At 31.2% G+C, this 17,616-nt stretch overlaps 1 protein-coding gene across 2 annotated transcripts; it reads right to left on the reverse strand.

Annotated features, from left to right (window-relative positions):
• Positions 1 to 444: 444 nt before the first annotated feature.
• Positions 445 to 16,822, reverse strand: LOC130804666 (rop guanine nucleotide exchange factor 14). Of its 2 annotated transcripts, none has more exons than XM_057669192.1 (8): positions 16,556 to 16,822; positions 13,643 to 13,763; positions 3,040 to 3,426; positions 2,349 to 2,503; positions 2,193 to 2,267; positions 1,819 to 2,088; positions 1,366 to 1,716; positions 445 to 1,173 (listed from the first exon to the last, which is right to left on the reverse strand). In XM_057669192.1, the coding sequence occupies exons 2-8, from the start codon at positions 13,728 to 13,730 to the stop codon at positions 778 to 780; spliced, it is 1,722 nt and encodes a 573-aa protein (XP_057525175.1). In that variant the 5' UTR covers positions 13,731 to 13,763; positions 16,556 to 16,822; the 3' UTR covers positions 445 to 777. The 2 variants fall into 2 exon arrangements, with proteins under 2 accessions (XP_057525175.1, XP_057525174.1); XM_057669191.1 differs by lacking the exon at positions 16,556 to 16,822 and adding an exon at positions 16,177 to 16,542.
• Between the last annotated feature and the right edge of the window lie 794 nt (positions 16,823 to 17,616).

A 17,616-nucleotide genomic window follows, 5' to 3' on the forward strand; every position in this document is an offset into this window, starting at 1 on the left:
TTGGTTATCCAATTCCATGCTGATTTGAACTCATTTGCGAAAGATTGAGATGAAAATCTACTGATAGTTGTCATTGTTGATGATTTTAGCATTTCTGGAGTTGACAAAGTGGAGATTTGATAAACAAAGGCAAATTATCCAATCTAGCTTCAGATGAAAGAACCTGAAGAATAAAAAGGGATATTTCCTTACTAACGAATTGCATGACAATTTTCCAGTAGTAGCAAATGCAAGATCTAGAAGATTTGAAGGTGATTATTAGTCCATCTTACCCATATAAGTTAAACTCTATCGACCCGAAATCAACCCAGCCGTCTAATTTGATAGGTTTACCTATTATAGTACTAACTTAGCATAAACCGAACTCAAGTTGACCTTAAATTAAACTAGTGAGTTATCCTGAAACAGTAACATAACGAGACTTGAAAAAACTCAACCCAAAAGTCAATAAACGGGAGCAATCAAATTTAGAATGTTAATTCTAACAAACAATTGACCTTAATTAGAGAAAATTTAGCTTAATTAGCTTAAAAGAATAAAAGGAAGTGAACTAAGAATGTTTTAATCAAGTAGGTACTAGGTAGAGTGAAGGCCATTTACAAGCACAATGCTAAACTTTTTCTTTCCGTAATAGTATTTACCATCATGTTCCAAATACTGTTAATCAATATGTCTCCACAATGAAGATGATAAAAAGCTTAGATATAAATGATCTTTAATCAAAGCAAAGTCATCCTCATATACAAGGCAATAGGCATGCACCAAAAAGTAGACAACTTAACCAAATGAGCTATCCGGGGAAACGTTACTGCATGCATCTTTACCAATGCACCAAATTCGGCTAGAACTAGGAGTTGCTGTTACTGAGCTAGATTTTGCATCAGTAATAGTTGAAATCTCTGAATCAGAACATCTGCTAGGATTTGAGTCACTAAAGTACCCATCTACCTTGTTCATTCGTTCTACGAGTGAGTGCCTTATATGTGAATTCATGATGGGACTATCCGGTATTCCATTAAAACTTGATCCTGGTGAAAAGTAGGATGATGGCACTGGGGAATTCGGATTACTCATGTGATCTTCTTGCAGAATGTCTCCGATCCTTGACAGTATGCTGTATGCCAAGTTTCCAAGGACTCTAGAATATGCTTCAATTATTGAATGCCCGATATCCTATCAAAAGAATAATATTCGAAGGTCATCATAAAAACTACATAATCACATATGTACTTAAGTGTTGGCGACTTTTATTCAAACGAAGATTTAGTACAAAACAGAAAGCTGGTTAACTGATCAGTCTATAGTAACAAACTAAAATCCTAGATTTTCTGCTGTATGTTGCATGGCCTGAATATATGTACTAACCTTGCCATACTGTATTTTTGTGACATTGATGAACGAGTGAGGAAGGCACGGATACCTCATTTTCAACTGACCCAAAAGTGCATTTACACGGAACAGCATCAAGTCTGTCTTGTCCATCTCGGTATTTGGCTCCTTCATAAAGGACCAGGACGGTTTGACAGGAGTCTTGATACCTTTGACTTGCTCCCTATTTCTTTCTTTCCATGCAAGTGCCGCAGCCTCCAACTTATTGATAGTGTCGAGAGCTTCATGTTCAGATCGTAGTTTAAGGCAATCAATGATCTCCGATGTTGAGGTCGACCCTGAGGCTACGAATTTATACAAATCCTCCCCTAGACTAGCCCTTCCGGACTGCATGGAGCACTTGATTGAGTTAAAAACATATCATTTTAATCCCATTTTGAAGAATATATTATGCCAATCATAAAATAAACTATCATGTCTATTGCTTGCCTTTGGGAGTGCATCTTGAATGTCTTTAGGCACCGGCATTTCAAGCAAAACATTTTCGTTGATGGCTTTCGCTGCCTTGAAAACTTGATGAACCATGTTACCCTGTGAAAGCAACTTCTTTCGTGCAGTTTCTGATAGACCAGCAGCAGGAACTCGTGGAGATGGAAGCCACCACCTTTTGCTCTGCCTTAAACTACCCCCTCTTCCTTCTTTCCGGCTATTACCTTCAGCATACCAGAACTCTGTCCCTACCATTGAGTCGAGAAATTCCTGATGCATATCAAATCCATGGTTGATGTCAACAAGAAAATACAAAAACAACATCCATTTAAAGTTTGCTCAGATCATGAATATGATACTGTATTTTCACATACAATAAGCATGGAATCGATCTTCTGAAGAGCTGGGAGGTTGATATGCACATCTGCACGAGCTTTTGGTGTCATTATCTGTTCCAATGTCCAAGTTTTAACAAAACATAGGAAAATAATATAAAAAAGTTGATCGAAAGAGTAGGGGAAAACCGATACCTCAAAGGTCCGGCCATTAGCACCACTTTGTTTAGCAGGAACCAATTCAACCATATAATTGGCAGGTGAAAGCAACCAATCCATTTCTTTTCTCCATTTGGCCATTCTTTCTTCTGACAACGGTTCCAACTTCCATAACTCCCCGAAAACAGATGCTGCAGATGTATTTAACAATATTTTACGAATGATACGAATAACAAATAAAGAACATACTTCCCATATGTAGTGTTTGGGAAAAATTATTTCATTTCAAAATATGGATTTCAATTATGAAATCATAAATGAAAAATTTGAAAATAACATGGTTGACAGTCATTCTCAAATTCTCAACTTTAACTATTTTAAAAACAAAGGTGGAATTTGATCCAAATCCAAATTTAAAAATTTTTAATTTGCCAAACAAAAAGTTTGAGCCAATTCCAAATTTACAAATAAAATTATTGTTTCTAAACATAACATTAGGTTTATTGTTTCCCTCAAGGGCTTGAGGGAAGGTTGACCCTAGATGGTTCGGTCGTTTTCTCCCATTAGGGAGTAGTATTTTGACTCTTTCCCAGAAGGGTTTGGGAGGGGTCTATTCTAAGTGATTTACCTCGCCTCGCTGTCCTTTTAATCTTATAATCGAGGTATTGTTCTTGGTGATAAAAACCTTTTTTACCAAAAAAAATGAAAATAAACAACACAGCAATACCTGCAAGATTGTTTATGGCATTCGATAATGCGAGCGCACTGGATATACCTTTGTGTCCTCCGGTCACATCTTCTCCTAACAAAAGTTTTGCGAACTTCTCTTTCATTGTGTCGACATCTGAGAACTGAGTGATATAAGCAGGTTTTTCCCTAACATAAACATGTTCTGGGCTTTCAGAGCCACTCCACTCATCCGTATCCTCTTGGTTCCTTTTCTTGTTCCAATCAGAGAAGAACGATCCAAACACATCTTTGCTCGATGAGCAGCTCGTTTCTTCTTCATTAAAGGATTCAGTTGGACATACATACTCCTTGCTCTTCGTGCTTTCGTTTCTGTATGAACAGCTATTCAGAATGCAATTCTCGAGCCCATCATAGATCATTATTCCTGAACGTATTCAAGTAAAAGTAAATCAAACTGATTCAGCTCAATTAATAACGATAGAGTATCTAATATATATCGAGGCCTTAGCCCTTATTGGTTAAAGCCCCAATATATGTTATATACTATATTAAATAGGAGATTAACCAGGATGGTGGGCTCAAATCAACTGGTGTATACAAATTATGAAAGATTAACATATTAAGGAACTTTTTTGAACAAGGCCAAATGGCAGGGATGATTTTAGTGAGTAGACTTGTAGTAGTTTATTAGATGGGATATACATAATGCATCAAAACAGATTTATGCTTGAACTATAAACTGGCCGGTATATTTTCTACATATGCATACGTAAATGCAGTACCTTTGATAATTAGACAACATATACACTACAATTTATGGTTTATTTTTCTCATATTATAATAAAATTTTTCTCATATTATAATAAAATATATCAAAACTGCTTAATAAATAAGTGTATTTTTTATTTATGTGAAATTTTTGATAACATTTGTTACTAAAGACCAATTGACTACAACCTTTTGTTTTCACTAAAAACTGACAAGTTTCAAAGCCTAAATAACAAATATAGATATCAGCAGCTATTCTTTATTGACTCTTTGCTCCATTCAAACCTTTTCTAAGTATCCATTGATAGTTGAATCTGAACCTGTTTTTTCCCATTTTTTACATTTAATCTTTTATATTTAACGTCATTATTTTAAATCAAAGTTTCCATTAATATTTTCTTGTTAAAATTTTATAAGTTATATAGTAGCCTATTCACATAAGCAAAATTAATTTTATAAAAAATATATAAAAAATTTTGACATTAAGAAAAAATAATTGAACTGATTAATCCAATTCAATTGATTAGAACAGGTCAAATCAAAGGATCAAACCCAAAAGTGATTCTATCCCAAAAGAAAACATAATACTAATCCAATTCAATTGACAGATTGATTTCTGTGTATTTTCTTTTTATGTGTGCAGAATTTTTCAAATAACATATTGAGTTTAAAAATGCAAAAATAAAAATCTAAAATCCAATCTAATAATAAAGATTTTTTTTCCTTTGTTGGTGGGCTCCCATGAAAACGCAACAAAAACGTAGGATACATTGATTTGGTGAAATAAGAATATCTGTGGGTCAGCAACTGGAAAAGCCCGCCCAAAATCTTACAAAGTCATGCCGCCACTGTCCGTAACATCTTTCAAAGACTATGGGTCTATGACTGAGCAAGGTTGTCCAAATGATCCCATGGCACTCCATTACACTGTCGCACTCATTTTAGGATCATTTAAACTTTTGATGAAAGAAACTATATATATATATATATATATATATATATATATATATATATGAGGTATTTATTGAGAAGGGGTTAAAAATGAGAAGGATAAAAAAGACTTTACACCCTTAATTTCACTAAAATAAAAAAAATTTATGGTTACGATTGGGCCAAAAACTCAAAATTATAAAAGTAACTATATTACATAGAAAGGTAACTATGAAATAATTTTTAAAATGTTCTTAATTTATAATATAGTATTCTTTTTTGTATATATAGTAACTAAACAAAATCAAACAAAAATCCTACTCACTTTAAAATCCTTCTTATTTGATCTTTTATATATATATATATATATATATATATATATATATATATATATATATATATATATATATGAGGCAAAATAAGCACTCTGTTATTTTTGATTTGCATCAAAGAGAAGATGGTTAAATTTTTAAAAAGTGGTAATAAATAAAAAGAGAAAATAAATTGTGTATATAAAACTAAAAGAAAATTAAACAGTATGGATAAAATTAAAAGAAAGTGGTAGGCCATTATTCAAAAATAAAAATAATACAACATATATAGGACGAACCAAAATAAAAAATACTACAAATTCAATTTGACGGAGAAAGTAAGACATAAAAATACGTCATTTTAGAATTTCCGTTTAAAGGAGAAGCCACTATAATAATATTAGATAACGGGATATTAATGACTATTGTGGTTGATCTTCTTCTTCTAAACGCAAATTACCAAATTAGCACTATAAAAAATTGACTTATATACTACTCAGTTTCGGTCACATTACTATATTTAAGTGATCAGACGGACCCAACAAATACATTACTTAAGTGCTCTTTATAAGTGATATCATAAATATAATAGTTGGAAAAATATATTAGTTGTCCGACTGTATATGACATTAAATTAACATTTTAGATTATTTTTATTTTAGTTTATATACTTGTTTTTAGCCCTAATTTTTTTCCAAAATACAAAAAATTAAAGAGGATGGCATAAGAAATAATATCGTGTTGCTTTTGTCACACTTGGTTTTGATTCACAACTAAGCCCACACAAGACAAATTCTGAAGATACTTTCATGGCTCCATCTTTGTGTTTTCATATACCAACTATGACACTACCATGTGCTTTGCCGTTACATCCAAACTTCATTACTTCTCATTCTGGTTCCTTCTTTGAGTCCCATTCTTTAATTTAAGTCCTTAATTTTCGATCATAAATACCCAATATCCAAAAATATGATATTATTTTTAATTTAATCTATCTCTTTTACTCTTTAATAACGTTAAAATAGTCGATAATATCTATTTAACATTTTCTTTAAATCTTGTCAATAAGAACTATTACAAAATACTCCATGATTTCAGCAAATAAAAATAGTAGTGACAGTTTTCTAAAATTTTAAATTTCAAACCTGTATAAGAATAGTTATTAAGTTTAAAATTTCAATAAAAAAAGTAAATTTCTAATTAGATATTGCTTTTACCCTACTTTTCATGGCAAAACAGCATTAACTTTAAAATAAGAATGTAAAGTAGCATTGGACATTAGTCATACCAAATAGTATTTTCAAACAATTAAATTTGTGTATGTCATCCAAAACTCAAAAGACTCTCCTCCATTGCCTTGAGCCAAATAATATGAGTGCGTTTGTTTAAAAAATAATATCAATGATAACACCAACTTAATTCTATTCAGGTTTATTGAATATCGTGTATTTTCTCTTTTTAAATAAATATTACTTTTTCAGTTAAAACGTATTTTTTTGTCTATCTTATAAATTTTTTATATATCTATTTTTGCTATAATTCACATTTTTTATAGTAATAATTAATATGTTTGATTTAATTTTTCATCATACTAACATATTTTTTTTCACTTTTCTGTAAAATATACTTTTTATTTATTTATCTCATTTTTCATTGTTTGCATAAAATATGTACCTTCATGCAAAAAAGCTAATAAACAGAGAAAATAGAAATATATTAGAAAAGATGGTTTATATAAAAACAAAAAGTTAGATTTGAGCTTAGTTAAATTATCTATGGGATAAACTAATTAATACTAATAGATGTTAATTCAAAAAGCAATGAGATCCAACTCACAAATACAAATACTTTATTTTATTTATTTATTAATAATGGGTATCTTAGCCACCGCATCAACTAAATTTTTTCCAATAAGGTTTTGCGAGCTTATGTTTCAGGTCTAATGCTAGTTTTCAAAATAGGTCTAAAAAATACTTATTTTTATTCTCTTTACTTGTCCCATTTGATTTTAGCATATTTGTCAATGCACGTTTTCAATCTTAAATATCTCTAATTATGGTTGAGTAAAAATTATAAAAAGTTAATATTAATAAAATTTACAATAAAATGAATTAAACAAGATCCGACAGGACTATGTTGTAATTTATAGATTAAGAACAAATTACATAATAAGAGTAATTGATGAATAATGTTAAAAAACTAAATTTGAGAAATATAGCGAATAGGAGGGAATAATAATTTTGTGTACAATTAACTTTACTTAAATATGTTCACAAGCTGGTGTGTTCCATATTCGAGAGAAAAAATTGACAATATTTTGACATTTCTTTACTTTTTCCTTAAATTACGCCTAATCTAGACCCTAAATTATGCTCTTGCATCAAATTATTATCATCGTGACGTTAAACTAGGAAACGGGTTCAAATCTCCTATATTTCATGTAATAAATTATCATAATCATATTATTATATTTAGAATATATATGATTATATACTAAATTATAATAAAATAACTCATTAATTCATTTATATTTTTTATTTACATAAATTTACATATGTTTGTTACCAAAGGTTAATGAGCAACGACAATTACTAGCAAGAGTACGATTGCATAAGTCAAAACATTCCAAATCTTACTATATTTTCGAGGTGAGAGTTACTTATAAAGGATAATGAAATAAAACAAAATTTACTTATTTGAATATAATTTTATATATACACCTTTTTTTTTTGGAAATACATACACTTTATATTCGGTCAGCTAAACTTTTTTCAAAACTAGTCAACTAAACTTATTTGTATGTTTTTATTGTATTTATTATTTCCTAAATGGACTTATATACTACTCCTGTTACTTAATGGGATTACACAAATTCTTGTGAGAGACGGTTTTTTAAGAGATCATCTCTAATTGGGTCGGTCCATTATATAATTTTTAAAATATTATAAGTAAGCATTAAGAATAATATAAGTAGACATTCACGATATTGAAAGTAGGCATTAAGAATACGATAAGTAAACATTAAGGATAATATAAGTAGGCATTAAGAATACGATAAATAGACATTAATCTTTAATGGGTTGAACTTGAGACAAGGTCTCTCAAAAAGAGTAGTTGATGGGAGTATTAGGGTAATGAACTTAATTTTTATATTGCTTCTGCTTGCACCCATTTATAATTCTTGCTCTACATTATTAAAAATAGAATTAACAGAGGAAATAATTTTGTGTTGAATAAGATAATTTCCGTAGCTTATTTCCTTGAATAATAATGCCTAAAATCCAAAAGTAAAAGCACCCGTGGGAAATCATGTGCTTGAATGGATGGATAAATCAATTAAGTAGTCTAAGAGAGTTTTGAGACTACACTTATCATTAATCAATAATGTATAGTAAGTTTAATGATAGTCTTAAATGGAGTCGTCTATAAAATCCAAGTTTCATTTAAACTTTCAAGACTTTGTAAGCTCTTTTTATAAATTAACTTTCAATTATTTTAAGAGACTTGTTATTTTATATAAAAAAAATTATATTCTTTGTATAAAGTAAGTCTGGATAAAAAATATAAAATTAATATAATATTTTATAAATCTGGGAATATTTACACCCTAACTCTCTTAGGAGGCAATATTTTGTATTGTTTATACGAATATCTACACCCTTGTCCAAAGCTAGGCTCCACTATGCAAATTATTATTAGAATAACTCTAAACTTGGTTTGATAAATAGGCAATATGTTGTATTGTTTTGTAGTGATTTTTATATAAACCGCTAAGTTATGAATTGTTGTATAGGGAAATTTCCCCATTTTTCTGAATTTGTCCCTTATATTGGACATTGCATTAAGAAATTTCCCCAAAGATGATTTCACCCAATTTCTTTAGAGTATATGGTAAGCTTAGGAAATAATATTGGTAAAGTGATTGTTGTGAATGGGCTATGAGAATGATGAAGAAACAAATACAAAACAAAGTGCAAAGAAAACAATCCAAAACAGAGCAAGCAACAACAATAGCAAACACACAAAAAATATGAGGTATTTAAGGATACCTCCCCCTCAAACAATGCTTACTATCATTAGTGTACCAACATACATAAATGAGAAGCCTCACACAAGTTTTGAGAACACACTCACAAAGCAAAGACCTCACCTTTAATGGTGGTCTCTCACAAAACATACAAAGATGAAGAAACTCTAATGGTGTAAACACTAGTTGCCTCACTTGTATTAGTCTCTCTAATACCCTAATAATGTTATAAGACTCCTTATATATCCCTAAAAACATATTGGATAAACATAGGACAAAAGCTTAAAAGCCCAAGCAAACCGGCACATAAAACAGAATGTCGTGTTTTAACCCCAATTGGATTCGCTTGACCGAGCACATTACGCTCAACCAGTCGAGCGCCTTCAACTGACTTGCTGCTGTAGGTTTGCTCAATCGAGCCATACATGCTCGGCTGGTCGAGCGAGCTTCACACCCACTTGATCTTCGAGCCTTGGCTTCCTTAAGACACCCCAAATCATCATCATCAATCACTTAATTGAATGGCCCAAAACATAAGCTCTCATACTTTCTTGCACTCACCACTTCGCTCTGAAACGTGCAAGCCAATGAGTACGCTACGAGATGATCGACCTCACCTCCATCAAGGTGAGATTTGTGCTTGATTCTACAATCTCCCCCTCAAGCCCAAATCTCTCATCATCTTCAAATGTCACCATCTTGGGTGATTTGCAATCATCCATGTGGCATAGGAAACCACCTTTAACTTTTAGCACATACAAGTTGCTCTCACTTCTTCTCCCTCTCATAAGCACCATACTCCCCTTAATGACCTTCAACAACTCATCACTAAGCTTTGAAGGTGCATCCCTTAGAATCCAACGTATCAAGTGATATGAGGTTCCTCTCAAGCTTAAGAACATACCTCACACTACCTAGCCTTCTCTTGATACCATCACGTGTCACAATATTAACCTAACCAATACCTTTCACCTTCACCCTCTCATCATTAGGTAAGGTAACAAGGCCTCCATCACAATAGCTAAACTTAACAAACTTCTCTTTCTCATGACATATGTGGAATGAGCAACCGCAGTCAATCACCCATTCCTTACTACAAGTCGCTCCCTCATCACAAGAAGCGCACCATCGTAGTCATCATCATCCACACAACCTAGAGCGACACTCCTGCTACTTTTACCATTTCTTCTTCCAACCTTCAAGTCTTTCATCTTTTTGAAGTCCTCCTTCATCTCCTTGCACATTATTTGAATGTGCCCCTTCTTCTTACAATAGTAACACTCCTTGTTACTATAGTCATTTCTCTCTTGAGACTTCCCCTTGCTTGTTACCCTCTCTTTTGCTCTCCCTCTTAAGCCCTCACCAAATAGTGTCTCACTACTCCCTTTCTTGTCTTCCCCATCATGTCTCTCCATGAACCTATCATTCTCCCTCAACGCCGCCAATGCTTGATCGAGTGTGATAGATTCCCTCCCAAGGAGCAACGTTTGAACTATATTCGTATAGCTCTTAGGAAGTGAAGCCAAGAGTAGTAGGGCTTTCTCCTCATCGGGAAGCTTCTCATTGGCATTCAACAATTGGCACACCAATTGATTGAATGTGTTGATATAATCTTGCATACTTCTATTATTCTCCTTCATGAGTTGATACAACTCTCATCTCAAGCATTATCTTATTGGAAAGAGACTTCGAAGCATGCACCTTTTGATGTTTCTCCAACAACACACCGGGGTCGGTCTCCGTCAAGTAGTTGTACTTGATTTCAGGTGCAATGACAAGCCTAATGGTGCTCACCGCCTTCTTCTTCGTGGCCAACCACTTCCCTTCATCCATTGTTGTGGGCTTGCTATTCTCATGAGTATGATCAATCCCTTATTGCACCAACAAGTCCTCTACGGTGCTCCTCCACACCGAAAAAATCATTTTTCCATTTAACAATGGAATATGAAACTTTGCACATCACCCATATTGATTCTCCACCAAAGACTCTAACTTTCACCCACAATACAACCCAAAAATCTAACCTAAAGCTCTGATACCAATTGTTGTGAATGGGCTATGAGAATGGTGAAGAAATAAACACAAAACAAAGTGTAAAGAAAACAACCCAAAACAGAGCAAGCAACAACAATAGCAAACACACAAAAAATATGAGGTATCTAAGGATACCTCCCCCTCAAACAATATTTACTATCATTAATATAATCAATATACAATCAATGAGAAGCCTCACACAAGCTTTAAGAACATACTCACAAAGTAAGGAGACCTCACCTTTAATGGTGGTCTCTCACAAAACAAACCTAATACAAAGATAAAGAAACTCTAATGGTGTAAATCCTAGTTATCTCACTTGTATTAGTCTCTCCAATACCTTAATAATGTTCTAAGACTCCTTATATATCCTTAAAAATATATTGGATAAACCTAGGACAAAAGCTTAACAGCCCAAGCAAACCAGCACATAAAACAAAATGTCGCGTTTTACCCCTTGTTGGATTCGCTCGACCGAGCACATCACGCTCGACCAGTCGAGCGCCTTCAACTAACTTGCTGCTGTAGGTTTGCTTGATCGAGCCATACATGCTTGGCTGGTCGAGCGAGCTTAACACTCACTTGATCTTCGAGCCTTGGCTTCCTTAAGACACCCCAAATCATCACCATCAATCACTTCATTGATAGACCCAAAACATAAGCTCTCATACTTCCTTGCACTCATCACTTTGCTCTCAAACGTGCAAGGCAAGGAGTACACTACGAGGTGATCGAACTCACTTCCATTAAGGTGAGGTTTGGTGCTTGATTCAACAGTGGTTTATATCGATACAAGACCTATTTCTCTTGCACTTTTATTTATATAGCAAATACTTTCTCATATTATAACAAAATATTACATTTGACAATGCAGCATTTTTAAGATTATGTGGGGAGAAACCACATGAAAACAATATGTAAGTAGTTGAATTTCATAAGACGTTAGTAAGGAGAAAATATTGCCAAATAAGGAAATTAGACATTTAATGTGTGTGTTTGGTATTTGGTTTTTGGCTTAGCTTTGTTGTTGGCTTTTGGCTTTTGACTTGTTGGTTGGTCAAACAACAAAAAATGTGTTTGGTAAATGGCTTTTAAAGCAGCTGAAAAGCTGGTTTTTAAGCTAAAATGAAAACTCTTGACTTGTTGGCCTATTTTTTCTCTAATAAACAGCCAATAGTCAATACTCAAATTTACCAAACATCTCCATAAACAGCTGACTTTTTCAGCTAGCTTAAAAACCAACAAAAATAGCCAACATTTCCAGCTGGTCAAACAAGCCAACTAAAAAACTAACTGTCAACAGCCAACAACTAATTGCCGAACATCCTCAATATGCAAAAGAAAAAAATGAAATATTCAATTAGAATAAAAGGAAGTATTGATATCAGTGTATAATAATAACAATATCAAAACTATTTCATATTAAGATCAGTTACACAAAAAATAACCTTTCCTTGAGTTTCAAGTGAAGAAAACATAGAGGTCCTTTGGGGTATGGCAAACGAAATAGCTGCTAGTTGGTGACTGATTTGATAAGTTAAATTTATTAAATTGTTTGACTAATTGATTTTGAATATATTATTAGGAACAATTTGTTTTAAAATAGATATTTCTAACAAGTTGTTTCAACCTGTTATTTTTTTTTAAATGATTTCAACTACTAATATACTAATACACTAAAATTAAATAATTTAATCATCCAACTATCTATAATGCCAAAATAAGTTAAAATTTTACAATAGTCTATTTTACCAATAACCCCTTATCATCTGTTAATAAGTTTTTATTAACACGTAACACTATGAATTAGGCAATGAAAAAATATAATACGATGTTTGATTTGATCATTTAGAGATGTAAATAGTTCAAATTATACATCTGAATCTTCTAAAAAGTAAAAAATTCTAAATTTTTAAGAGATGATTTATTTCCACCAATCAAATATCAAGCTAGCTACTCCATTCTCCCACTCATTTTATGTCAATTAAATTTAAAAAATATTATTATTCAAAATAAGACAGAAATTCACTTATGTTATAATGTTTGATAGAATTTGAATTTCTACAATATCAAAAAATAACAACAATCTTTAAATTCATTAATAAGAAGATAGATCTGAACCTACATCCATTCGCTCAATGCAAAGAGGTAGGTGCACTTCATTATTTCTTATGAGTAACCCAATCAAGCATTAAAGAAGGGGACAACTTAAGAATACTATTCTTATCAAATGATAAGATTGGGGTCTTTTTGAGAAATATGGTAGCTATTAGTCGTGTCAAAGAATCAATTCAACAAAAAATTTAAGCTTATAGTTGAGCTTTTAAAATGTTTTATGTTTTAACAGGCTGTTGATTTTGAACAAAATCAGATGTTTATTATAAATTGTTTGATAAAATTAAATATTAACGATTGATTCTTTATTAGAGAACGCAAGTTTGCAAAAGACGAAAAAAAAATCAATCTAAAAAAATGATTTACCGAACACTAGTATTGGTATTTGATCCATAATTGAAATGTATAGGTAGCAAATGAAAAATAAAAAAGGAATAGAGAGAATAGGGGCTCACTGTCATCATGTTGATTCTCATCAAAATCAATGCTTATTTCTCTGTCTCTGGTACAGCATGCTAACCTCCTCCCCACCCCTATCCTCATGCTTTTTGCTATTTTGCTTTTGTACCCACCACTCTGCACCATATCAATCACCCACACACTAAGTCAATCACTTGTTAAGTACTCTATTAAGTTACCAAACACAAATTAATCCATGTTGATACATATACAATAATAGAACTACTAGGATTAGTAGATAACTTTAGCGATTTGATTTAACTTTAAAACGGTCAGTTGTAAGAAAGTTTAATCTGTTAATTCTAAAGAAGTGTAGCCTTGAAATTTAGTTTATAGTTCATTTGGTTGACATATATGAACGTATGAATAAGAATTCTTATGAAATACATTTATGCATATACTTGTTTAGTTGATAAAATAATCGGAATTCAACTACCTATGGTAAAAATTTAGCAAAAATAAAGCAAAATCAACTACCACAATTAATGATAATAGTATGATTTGACATAGCAGTGTTTCAAATCAATAGCATGTGAAGTATTTGCTTTTTAGAAAAAAAGATGTGAAGTACTCCTATTTGCTTTTGTATCACAAAATTTGTAAAATTTTTCTTTTTAGTTTATTAAATTTAATTTGTTCAATTTTTATTTTTATATGTGCACTCTTTTCTATTTGCATAATTTTAAGTTATATTTTCATTTCAGCACATATTTACCCTACCAGTTCATAAAATATTATTTTATCTAATTTTTTTAATTTTTCAACTAATTGCTATTGGGGCAAAATTAGTGTCCGTGGGAGAATATTGTCTGTTGTGACTACTAGTTTTGAAAACAATATATAGGCCCAGTCGGGAAATACGTACATCAACAATGTCTGTAGGACTAGAAATTCAAAATTTTGACCTTCTACCAACCAATCATTCATAACAGTAGTTATCCATAATAATAATAATCAGATGTACAAAATAGTTTGATCTGATACATAGGCATAATTTTGACCGGATTACCAAAATGAAATTATAGATCACTGTATATACTCATTTTGAATCTGATTCAATTATAGTCATCTCACATATTTAAAAGATCTTTAGCGGAATCAAAAAATAAGCCCATTAAAAATAATATAAGTTCTATTATTAAAGTAATAGAATTATTATTTGTTAATAATTTTTTTGTCATGTTACTATTTACTAGAGATTAAAAACTACAACAAATCACTAATCATGAAATATCAAGCAATCAAATGTAATTTTTCATAATAATTCAAAAATAAATAAAATTCCTGATTCACAAATTAAATACAAAGATACTCCAACAGAAGGTTTTATGGGAATTGGACTAGAGTAATTCTTCTCATTGAAATTGGAACCAAACACCAAAAAAATACTCATAATTAACAGTTATAATAAAAACGGTGGGCCCTGAGCAATTCCTCCTCCTGCTCCCGGGAAGTAGCCGGGCCTTAGACAATTGTATATTTTTTAAATTAAGAGAAAGACAATCCTCAATGTGTTTTTAACGCAATTGTTTGTGGATAAAGACATTAACAAACGCACAATTTAGTTATTTGTATTAAATATTAAAAACAATAATAAATAGTCATACGTTTCATGAATATTAATATTACACAAATTACTCAGTACCGTCTTTTTGATAGGTAGTAATAAACGGTGATAATAAAAACGATAACTAGTGTAATTTTGATTGAAAAATCTCTTGCCTAGCTTAATGGTCATGCTTGTCCAACTTTAATCATCTTATTTTCTTCATAAAATTAATTCCAATGCATTGTCATTGTAAGATGTGGTATTAGATAGTAATGAAAATTTATATAAAAAAAACTTTTTTATCAAAGTTTCATCTCATAGTGAAAATGACATGAAACTTTTAATGGAATTTTACGCTATAAATTATTTTTATTACTATCATTTATTACCATTAATCAAACAGGCCGCTAATATTTTGCTCTAATTTATTTCATATTCATTAAGATCATTTTTATTTATTACTAGATAAAAATGAAAATAGTGAACATAATTTTAGGTTTAAATATACAAGCTTCATTTCCCATTTAACACATTTTTCGAAAATTATTATTAAATTTTATTTTCATTAATACTATACTATTTAATATTAATGATCAAACAAACGGTAACTAAAAATTTGACTTATTTGCAAGGATTAGATACACTTTTATGTAATCCTAAATAGTAAAAATTAAATCTCATTTACAAAGTGGTGAGGTCATGAACTGCCATTATCACTTTGAGTATAAAAGCAAGTTTTAGAATAAAGACAAACAAGAAAAACAACTTTTAACAGAAATCATTAAAAAAAATTACAAAAAGTAAGAGTAACTGTCATTTCTTTGGTACCACTACCACCATTTAGAAGTACTGGTACAAATATGAATTATGATAAACAGAAATTTTGACCAAATTTATTTTTATATTTCTAATCAAATTAAAAATCTAGAAAAAATAATACTTCAATTCATTGTAATATTAAACAGAGAGATCATAACAAACCTGGGATTGAAGTTGGGAGGAGAGAGAAACAGATGAAACTCAATTAGAATGAAAAAGAAGAGAATGGAAGAAAGCATGATTCATCAACGACGCCATTGTTAATAACTCATCACGAGCAGAATGTGATTATGTGAAGATCCGTAAATAAAAAATACACAAAGAACATTCATAAAATTTGTTACTCTTTTCTTTAACTGAGCCCCCAAAACCAAATTATTGTGTATTCACCTCAAAACCAAATCGATCACAAATTATAAAAATAAAATTCAAAGATAAAAAAAAAAGCAGACAGTAGAATATTATAATTATAGGATATAATAAATATAATAGTTCTAAAAAGTAAAGTAAAGATAAAAAAAAAAGGAGGATGTAAAATTACCTGGTACGTGCAGCGAGGAGAATTAAATGGAGCAGAGAAGTCGTTGTTGAATTAGTGCAAGGAAAGAGTGAGGGAGTGATAGTTTGATGATGATAGAATTAAGTGCTTATTTTTTGTGAAGAGAAATAAATAGAAGTAAGTGACAATAATATAATTGTATGGAAGGGAAGAACTAAGGAGTAAGTATAGTGTTTTATTTATTTGAAGAAGAAAACAAGGATTTTAGGTGCCCAAGAGAAGAGAAAGTGAAGTGCAAAAAGAGATATTTTTTTTTTTTAAATTTCGTACATATTATTATATTAAGAATTAGTATTAAAATACTCCTAGTAAATATACTACTCTATATTCTTCGATTTGCATTAAAGAAAAATTGAGTTATTTTTAAGAAAGTGGTAATAAATAAAGAGAAAGACTTAATTGTGCGGATAAAATTAAAAAAGAGTTAAAATGTATAGATGATATTAAAAGAAAATGATGAGCCATTGTCCGAAAATAAAAGAAATGCAGATTAAATGGAACAGACCAAAATAAAAAATGATGTAAATTCAATAGTACAGAAAGAATACTTTTCTTTGATTAGTATAATTAATTATTGAAAGATATTTATTATTAATAAGTTGGTTTATACTAAAATAGGGTAAATTAAGTTTAAAGAAGTATATAAATTTATCGTGTAATACTCTTCCCTATTTAGGGGCTTGTCTTTGTTGGGTTGAGAAATTGAGATGAATGGGACGTAAGAGACGGCAAATTGTTGTTCAGATTAGGGGCCAAACGCCGAGTGGTATAGGGGATTAGCGCCCATCCCTATCTTTCTTTTTTTTTTTTATTCTAAATAAATACTACTTCTATTGTATTTGATTGGGCATTGATTTTAAGAAAAGAGCCGAAAACCTTTTGTGAGTAGGGATGGCAACGGGTTCTGACAGCGTCCAGGTGAATTCGGATCCGCGGGTTCAGTTTTGCAAGACCCAGATCCGGATCCGCGGATACTGCGGATAGGGCTGCACACGGTCCGATCTGGTCTGGTTTGACAGAATAATCAGACCAGATCAGAAATT

Source organism: Amaranthus tricolor, chromosome 17, assembly GCF_026212465.1.
Source record: "Amaranthus tricolor cultivar Red isolate AtriRed21 chromosome 17, ASM2621246v1, whole genome shotgun sequence".
Classification (NCBI taxonomy): domain Eukaryota; kingdom Viridiplantae; phylum Streptophyta; class Magnoliopsida; order Caryophyllales; family Amaranthaceae; genus Amaranthus; species Amaranthus tricolor.

Coding starts and splice junctions, on each gene's coding strand:
- LOC130804666 (XM_057669192.1), bottom strand. CDS start 13,730: ATGAGGATAGGGGTGGGGAGGAGGTTAGCATGCTGTACCAGAGACAGA. Junction 2,504..3,039: donor TGCCATAAACAATCTTGCAG/GTATTGCTGTGT, acceptor ATACATCTGCAG/CATCTGTTTTCGGGGAGTTA. Junction 1,174..1,365: donor CAAAAATACAGTATGGCAAG/GTTAGTACATAT, acceptor TTCTTTTGATAG/GATATCGGGCATTCAATAAT.